Source organism: Primulina eburnea, chromosome 17 (genome assembly GCF_022965805.1).
Source record: "Primulina eburnea isolate SZY01 chromosome 17, ASM2296580v1, whole genome shotgun sequence".
Classification (NCBI taxonomy): domain Eukaryota; kingdom Viridiplantae; phylum Streptophyta; class Magnoliopsida; order Lamiales; family Gesneriaceae; genus Primulina; species Primulina eburnea.
In genome coordinates this window covers 26,182,440-26,191,399 of record NC_133117.1, presented here as the reverse complement: position 1 = coordinate 26,191,399, position 8,960 = coordinate 26,182,440, and the positions used below count along the sequence as shown (strand labels likewise).

At 36.7% G+C, this 8,960-nt stretch overlaps 1 protein-coding gene and 1 long non-coding RNA gene across 2 annotated transcripts; both read right to left on the bottom strand.

The window, feature by feature from the left end:
• Positions 1-638: 638 nt before the first annotated feature.
• LOC140818704 (uncharacterized) lies at positions 639-1,378 on the bottom strand. Its single transcript, XR_012115037.1, has 3 exons — positions 1,278-1,378; positions 1,034-1,183; positions 639-864 (listed from the first exon to the last, which is right to left on the bottom strand). It is a non-coding gene; the product is annotated as an uncharacterized lncRNA (long non-coding RNA).
• A 136-nt stretch (positions 1,379-1,514) lies between these two features.
• Positions 1,515-7,569, bottom strand: LOC140817991 (uncharacterized). Its single transcript, XM_073177787.1, has 3 exons — positions 7,262-7,569; positions 6,811-7,162; positions 1,515-1,541 (listed from the first exon to the last, which is right to left on the bottom strand). Exons 1-3 carry the CDS (start codon positions 7,567-7,569, stop codon positions 1,515-1,517), a joined length of 687 nt encoding a protein of 228 aa, XP_073033888.1.
• Positions 7,570-8,960: the final 1,391 nt, after the last annotated feature.

Sequence of the window (8,960 nt, the reverse complement as noted above, 5' to 3'; positions counted from 1 at the left end):
TCATCTTAGTAAAAAAAAAAACCCTATTTTAAAAGTGTAAACATGGCTACCACATTTCAGAAATGTAATTAAAATAATTTTATTAAGCATTTTCTATTTTTTCGAGATTTGTATGCAGTTGGATTACGTTATCGCATTTTTGACCTTACAACTTTCAACCTTCATTCTGATAATATTAGTTTCTATTGTTATTCTTTTTTATAAAATTGTTAGGTTTTTATAAAAAAAAAAAAAAAAAAAAAAAAAAAAAAAAGAAGCTAAAAAATGTTAATAAAACCTAAGGCGTCCGGGTTTTAAATCATGGCCCCTTGAAATTTAAAAGTAGGAGACGGGTTTGGAGCATGGAGGCAAGGGTCTGAAACCCCATGTTATTATCAATTTTTTAAAAAAATTATTTAATATTTTGTAGATTTATTTATTTCTTTAGAATAATAAAATTTATAATATAAAATATTTTTGTTTGGATAAAATTTTCATATTGCCGTTGATGAAAATGAAGTTGGCCTAGTCTTGACTATTTCGATGCTCCGGTGAGGCCATCTCGTTTGGGAAAATAGAAAAAAGAAAATAGAATATGATTTTTACATTAAGATGAAGACTGGTAGTGTTTACACAAGCAAGTGAAGACTTTATATAAATTCAAAGATTCGATTTAATGCCATTAGTCCACTCGATTTGCCAACAAGAAATAGATTTAGAGAAGTTCCCAGTAGTTTTCCCATCAGCACCAACCTTGTATAAGACGAATCCTCCGGCAATTCGGTTGGGTCGATAGTCGGTAGAAGCTCGGTTTCCATTCAGCCTGTTTGAGTACCTTCAATATCAACGCTTTTGCTCCCTTCAGTTGTAAAATGGATTCCATCTCTGCACAAGACAACAAGAACATTACTAGTAAAAAGTACTACGTAAACTTCTATTTGATTCTTTCCCTGCTTGGTAGTTTTGCAAGATAATGAATTGTAGGGTTGCGCTTTCTGAGGCAATCGTAACAGTAACATTTCGTCATCGGAAGAAATATAAAGGTTGAGCTTACGTTAAGCAAGCCGTTGACCAATCATCTCTCTACTGAATTGCTGTCCAAAGATTGATGACTTCGATTTTTAGTTCCTTGCCCAGTGCCATCAATGCTTCAGCATATGTGCTGCAGGCTTCATTTGTACGGGCTTGGTTATTCAATGATTTGCTGGTTTAGACAAATGGAGTAAGAGAAAAACACCATATTATATGTTCAAAACATGGAAATGGAATAAATCATAAGGATTCATGTTATAATTTACCCGAAAAATTTGTCAATCATTTGCTCGGGTGGAGAGGTAAGAAAAATCAACTGTGTCTTCATCGAAAGACACTGAAAACAACAGTAAATAGCACACGTTGCATGGTATTAATGTGAAGGCTGGACAGCTGCATCCTAAACACACAATGTAAATCACTACGAAACATGTTAAATTAATATGAAGGCTGGACAGCTGCATCCTAAACACACAATGTAAATCACTACGAAACATGTTAAATTAATATGAAGGCTGGACAGCTGCATCCTAAACACACAATGTAAATCACTACGAAACATGTTACATTAGTTCAGTACAGACCTAGGAGGCTCAGGGAGACGGGGTGAAACTTGAAATTTTGAGCGTTAATTGCTTAAAGTTGTGGGATCTGGAACGCAGTAGAAGTTTTAAATTTTTTTATTTATTTTCACAATCAAAATACGATTTGCTTTGGACGCTCGTATGATTTTAACAAAACATACATAGGATGAAAGAAAATTATACCTTTGGTGAATAAATCACTGGACTCCAACTAATCTGGTATAAACGGATTAGCTCTTGTTGATTCCCTACGAACTTTCTTCGATGAAATCCTCCTATCAAGTTCACGACTAGATAGTATGTTCCTCTTTCAAATTCACTAGAGAATGTGAAAGAAATTTTGCGTAGGAGAGAAAATTATGAGAGACGGCTCAAAATTTTCCTTCAAGAGGAAGTGGCCGAATTTTTTTATTCTTTTGGAGGTGTGATTCTCGAAAGTTTGATGGTGGTTGGCTAGGTTTTTTTTCTTGCATGTCTTATTTATAATTAAATTATAACCTAATTACATAATTAACATTAATGGGCTTGATTTAATTAATTGAGCTAGTCCAACTAATTTAATTAATTTAGTCAAAGTCCATTAAAACTTTAATTATTTAATATGTTGGACTTGTACCCCTACAAGCCCATTAAACATATTATCAACCATATTTAATTTATTAATTAATCAACTCAACTTTTAAGCTTAATAAATTAAATACATTATAAATTCAAAATTTGAACTTATTATTTAAATTATAAATTCAACTCCTTGAATTTTTATCACCTCCAAAATTTAATATTTATAAACCAAACATTTGATTTTAATAAATTAAATTCTCAAATTTTATAAATTCAACTCCTTGAATTTATTCTCTCAAATTTAATTATCATAAATTCAACTCCTTGAATTTACTATATAATATAAATTCAACTTCTTGAATTTATTCTCTCAACGGGAACAAATAATCCAGTACTTGTGTGACCCACAATGATTCAGGGATACAGCTAGCCGTGGGTTCACAACTCTTTGTGATTCAGGACAAAATCCTTTATTCGGGCTTACCCTAGTTAGCCCCATTCTTTTCATCAACACCTTGATCAAGAATGTCAGAACTCATTTCTGATTGCACCCATCGGATCATGGTAAGAGCGTCTAGTAGCATCGCCCCATGATCCCCTAGGTATCACTGATAGTGCCTGTAAGAACCTGTCGATTATGATTAATGTACAGTACGGTCACTTCATCTCATATATCCCGATCGAATCTGCAATCATTGGTTCATCGAGGGTTGCATATTGATTCGATAACTATGTGATAACTATAATAGTGGCATCGTGTGTACTATTTGGAGAACTCCTTCTCCAACGTACATCTCGTACTCTGGCCAGAGATTCCATGCATTATTATTTCATCAGATCACATAGGATATCCACACCCGTAGGTGAGCGGTGAATCCCCGACTACAATGCACTGGCTCCTATAGGTGTCGCAGCTGTACCCAACCTCGCCACCTGATGACTCTCCTGGAGCCGGTAAATGAGTCAAAGCACAACCCTAGCATATAGAGCATCAGTGTTGTCCCGGGTCGTAAGGACTAATGGTGTACAATCATAACCACGGACTTATCCTCTCGATGAATGATAACCACTTGGAAAGTCCGAGGGAGGGTTGTTCAGTATAATAATCATATGACTACCCATCTGCATGTTTGGACATCTCTATGCCCTTACTAAGAAACGCAGTACACAACATCACATATGCTAGTTTCGAGCTCAAGCGACCTTTATCCATGTTTTAGGCGGCTGAATCGACTAGGAACGAATTTAGATCATACACTGTTTACAAACGAGATTCAACATCGAATTATGATTCATTTGTATTAAAGTATAATCAAGGTCTTTATCTTTGTTGTTCACATGGGTATACAGATAAAGAAATAACAAACCATGAAATAATGAATTATATTAAAATAAATATTGTTTATTACACTTGAGTCAATAAAATCCCTAGCCAACAGTTGGCTTGCAGGGCATCTACTCTAACAATCTCCCACTTGCCCTAGAGCCAACTACCCATAAACTTTAATCACATTGCTTCGCGATGCTTCTCAAACAATGGTCCTGGCAAGGGCTTCGTAAGTGGATCGGCAACGTTATCTGCAGAGGGGACTCTTTCGACTTATATGTCTCCCCTTCCCACAATCTCCCGGATGATGTGGAATTTCCTCAGTACATGTTTGGATCGCTGATGAGACCTCGGTTCCTTTGCTTGCGCAACGGCATCAGTGTTGTCGCAGTACACCGGGACTGGATCAACTCCATTAGGAATAACGCCCAACTCTTGGACAAAGATCCTCATCCAAACTGCCTCTTTGGCTGTAGCAGATGCAGCAATGTACTCAGCTTCAGTGGTGGAATCCGCAACGGTGTCTTGCTTGGAACTTTTCCAAGAGACAGCCGCACCATTAAGCATGAATACAAAACCAGAGGTCGATTTCGAATCATCTACATCACATTGAAAGCTAGAATCAGTGTAGCCTTCCAATTTTAATTCTCCACCCCCATAGACCATGAACAAGTTCTTAGTCCTTCTCAAGTACTTAAGAATGTCTTTCACGGCTTTCCAATGCATTGGACCAGAGTTCGCCTGATATTTTCTTGTAACACTCAAAGCGTAAACAACATCAGGACGATTCGATATCATACCATACATAATACTACCAATAGCTGACGCATATGGAATATGCGTCATCATCTCTATCTCTTCATCAGTTTTGGGACACATAGCTTTAGATAGAGTAATACCATGACACATTGGTAAGTATCCTCTCTTGGACTCTTCCATAGAGAATCGTTTTATAATGGTATCGATATAGGTGGCTTGGGTGACTCCGAGCATCCTCTTTGATATATCTCTATAGATTTGTATTCCCAATACGTAGGATGCTTCACCCATGTCTTTCATGGAGAATTTACTGGCTAACCATACTTTAGTTGATTGTAGTAATCCTACATCATTCCCAATGAGCAGGATATCATCAACATAAAGTACTAGGAATGTCACTGCACTCCCACTAACTTTTTTGTACACACATGGTTCCTCAGGATTCATAGAAAAACCAAACTCTTTGATAGTGCTATCAAATCTGAGGTTCCAACTCCTTGATGCCTGCTTGAGACCATATATTGATCTCTGAAGTTTGCATACCTTATGCTCACTTCCTACTGATGTGTATCCCTCGCGTTGAGACATATACATTTCTTCTTTGATGTCTCCATTGAGGAAAGCAGTCTTTACATCCATTTGTCATATCTCATAGTCATACCATGCTGCTATGGCTAGTAGTATTCTAATGGACTTAAACATAACAACTGGTGAAAAAGCTTCCTCATAGTCAATTCCTTGCCTGTGAGTATAACCTTTTGCAACTAGTCTTGCTTTGAAGGTCACTACCTTTCCATCCACCCCAAGCTTTCTTTTGTAGATCCATTTGCTTCCTATGGGAACGATTCCCTCAGGTTGATCCACTAATGTCCAGACTTGGTTTGAATACATAGAGTCCATTTCTGACTGCATGGCTTCAAGCCATTTGGTTGAATCAGTATCAGATATTGCTTCTTTGAAATTCATTGGATCACATCCAACACAATACTCATCATGGCCTTGTTCATGAAGAAGTGTATATCTTGCAGGTGGTCTCATAACCCTATCAGACCTTCTAGAAGCTTGTACTTCAACTACTGGTTCTTGGGAAATGGGTTCAACTTCTAAAGTTGAGGGAGTATCTTGAATTTCTTCAAGTTCTATCATCTTTCCTTTTCTATCAAATAGAAATTCTCTTTCCAAAAAGGTGGCATTTCTTGAAACAAAAACTTTTGCTTCATTGGGATGATAGAAATAATATCCAACAGAATTCTTTGGATATCCTACAAAGTAGCACAAAGTGGATCTACTATCCAATTTGTCTCCCACTGTCTGCTTCACGTAAGCAGGACATCCCCATATTCTCATGTAAGAATATTTGGGAGTTTTTCCCATCCATATCTCATATTGTGTGTTATCCACTTCTTTTGTATGGACATTATTCAACAACATTACCGCAGTTTCAAGCGCAAAGCCCCAAAACGATATAGGCAATTCAGTGAATCCCATCATAGATCGAACCATGTCCATCAAGGTTCGATTTCAATGTTCAGAAACACCATTCAATTGTGGTGTTGCTGGTGGAGTCCACTGTGAGAGAATCTCATTCTCTTTTAGATAACCAAAAAATTCAGCACTTAAGTATTCTCCACCTCGATCAGATCGAAGTACCTTAATACTTCTTTCTAGCTGATTTTCTACTTCAGATCTGAATTCTTTGAACTTTTCAAATGCTTCATATTTGTGTTTCATCAAATAAACGTACCCATACCTCGAATGGTCAACAGTAAAGGTAATGAAGTAGGAATGCCCAAATTTTGTGCTACACTTAGCAGGCCACAAACGTCCGTGTGGATCAAATCCAGTAGACCATGCGCACGTTCCACGTTTCCATTGAATGGAGTTTTACTCATTTTTTCTTTTAGACAGGACTCACAAGTTGGTAGAGAATTTATGTCTGACAAGTCAAACATGCCTTCTCCCACTAGCTTGTGCATCCTTCTTTGAGAAATATGACCTAGTCTAGCGTGTCATATTTGTGCAGGATTTGGATCTTCTATTTTTCTTTTGTTTGTTGTTCTTTTTGTATGCGCTTGGACATTGTTTAACGGAATATCTTTCAATTTTAAGTTATAGAGATCGTTTGTTAATTCTCCAGTTCCAATCAAACATTCATTCTTGTATAAATTGCAAACACCTTTAGCAAAAACACAAGAATAACCATCCCTATCAAGCATAGAAATAGAAATAATGTTTTTAACCAATTCAGGAAAAATAAAACGTCTCTCAAAACAACTTAAAATTATTGTCCAAAATTAAAGTAACGTCTCCAATGGCAGTGGCAGCAACTCTTGCTCCATTTCCTAGTCTTAGAAAGGTCGTCTCACCATCTCTAAGCCTCCTGCTTCTTCCCATCACCTGCAAATCATTGCATAGATGAGAACCACATCCGGTATCCAATACCCAAGAAGAGGAATTAATAGAAACATTAACTTCAATATAAAATATACCATGGCCAGAACGCTTCTGGGCAAGATACTCCTCGCAATTACGCCTCCAATGTCCAGGTTTTTTGTAGTGGAAACAGACATGCTCTGACTTGTCAGGCTTTGTGGGCCCCGAATTTGCTTTCTTGTATGGCTTTTTGTTGGGCTTGTTCTTCTTTGGAGGGGCAGAACGCTTCTTGCCTTTATTTGGGGCTCCCTTTTTCGTACCATACGAAGAACCCACTAGAAGAACAGGCTTTTCCTTTTTAATTGTGGCCTCATAATTAGTGAGCATATTGACCAACTCTTCAAGGGTGGCCTCAAGCTTGTTCATATTAAAATTAACCACAAATCCATCGAACGAGGCAGGCAAAGACAACAAGAGAATATCAGTCGAGAGCTCACTAGGTATAACCAAATCGAGTCCCACCAACTTCTCAATGAGCCCAATCATCCTAACACCATGCTCATGGACCGAAGCCCCCTCTCGCAAGCGTGTAGTCATGAGTTCTTTAACAGTCGCATGTCTTTCTGAACGAGTTTGTACAACATACAATTCTTTCAGATGAAGGTGAATGTCAGCAGCATTCACCGCCTCCTCGAACCTCCTCTGAAGTTCATTCGACATAGAAGCCAACATGTAGCTCTTAGCTTGGAGATCATGATCCCAATGTTTCTCAAGCTTAGCTAATTCAGTCCTACTGATATCAGGATCCGCCTCCTTAGGTGGCTCATTATAAAGCACATACGCAATCCTTTCGGAGTTCAGAACAATCTTTAAGTTTCTAAACCAGTCATGATAGTTAGGGCCAATCAATTTGTTTTGATCGAGAATGATTGAAAGCGGGTTACGAGTAGACATCGTAAATATACTGAAAATGAAAACCAGATAATACTAACTGATAATTTTAAAATAATTCTAAGATATAAAATATGGATTTCATTTTATAAATTACCCTCCTACTATTTTGACATTTTCACCACCCTCTGATGAAAAAGGCGAATCGTATTTCCTTAGTAGGCACATAGAGTCCAGTTAGCCAATTATAATCCCGAATAATATCAGCCAATTATAATTTCTAAAAGATAGAGTCCAATTACATCCTTATGCAACCTCTGCGTGTTTTGCCTCACGTTTAATAAGGACCCAATAATATGACGTCATTTATTTTCACGTGTCAAACCAACCCATCAATATTGAATTGTAGTAGACGGTCGCCATGAGTTCCCCCAATAATATGAGCCGAAGTCATGGGAGTTCCACTCAATTCACATCATATGTCCGGTGGAAGTCACAGCTTTCCAGCGTACAGGCCTCCCCAATAATATGAGCCAGACACTGTCCGCGGGTAGCGATCAACATTCAACCACGGTTGATGGAAGGCAAGGAAAAATTAAACTCTTTTAGAAAATGAAAATTATACCTTTGTTGAATAAATCACTGGACTCCAACTAATCCGGTATAAACGGATTAGCTCTTGTTGATTCCCTACGAACTTTCTTCGATAAAATCCTCCTATCAAGTCCACGACTAGATAGTATGTTTCTCTTTCAAATTGCACTAGAGAATGTGAAAGAGATTTTCCGTAGGAGAGAAAATTATGAGAGACGGCTCAAAATTTTCCTTCAAGAGGAAGTGGCCGAATTTTTTTATACTTTTGGAGGTGTGATTCTCGAAAGTTTGATGGTGGTTGGCTATGTTTTTTTTTCTTGCATGTCTTATTTATAATTAAATTATAAACTAATTACATAATTAACATTAATGAGCTTGATTTAATTAAATGGGCTAGTCCAACTAGTTTAGTTAATTTAATCAAAGCCCATTAAAATTTTAATTATTTAATATGTTGGATTTGTACCACTACAAGCCCATTAAACATATTATCAACCATATTTAATTTATCAATTAATCAACTCAACTTTTGAGCTTAATAAATTAAATACATTATAAATTCAACATTTGAATTTATTATTTAAATTATAAATTCAACTCCTTGAATTTTTATCACCTCCAAAATTTAATATTTAATAAATCCAACATTTGAGTTTCATAAATTAAATTCTCAAATTTTATAAATTCAACTCCTTGAATTTTTTCTCTCAAAATTTAATTATCATAAATTCAACTCCTTGAATTTAATATATAATATAAATTCAACTTCTTGAATTTATTCTCTCAACGGGAACAAACAATCCAGTACTTGTGTGACCCTCAATGGTTCAGGGATACAGCTAGCCGTGGGTTCACAACTC

What these genes read in the sequence shown, in the direction of transcription:
- LOC140817991 (XM_073177787.1), bottom strand. Translation starts at nt 7,569, where the DNA reads ATGTCTACTCGTAACCCGCTTTCAATCATTCTCGATCAAAACAAATTG. An exon ending in CACCTTCATCTGAAAGAATT is followed by an intron (nt 7,163 to 7,261) that starts GTATGTTGTACA and finishes GCATGGTGTTAG; the next exon opens with GATGATTGGGCTCATTGAGA. An exon ending in AGCCTGACAAGTCAGAGCAT is followed by an intron (nt 1,542 to 6,810) that starts GTCTGTTTCCAC and finishes TTGTGTGTTTAG; the next exon opens with GATGCAGCTGTCCAGCCTTC.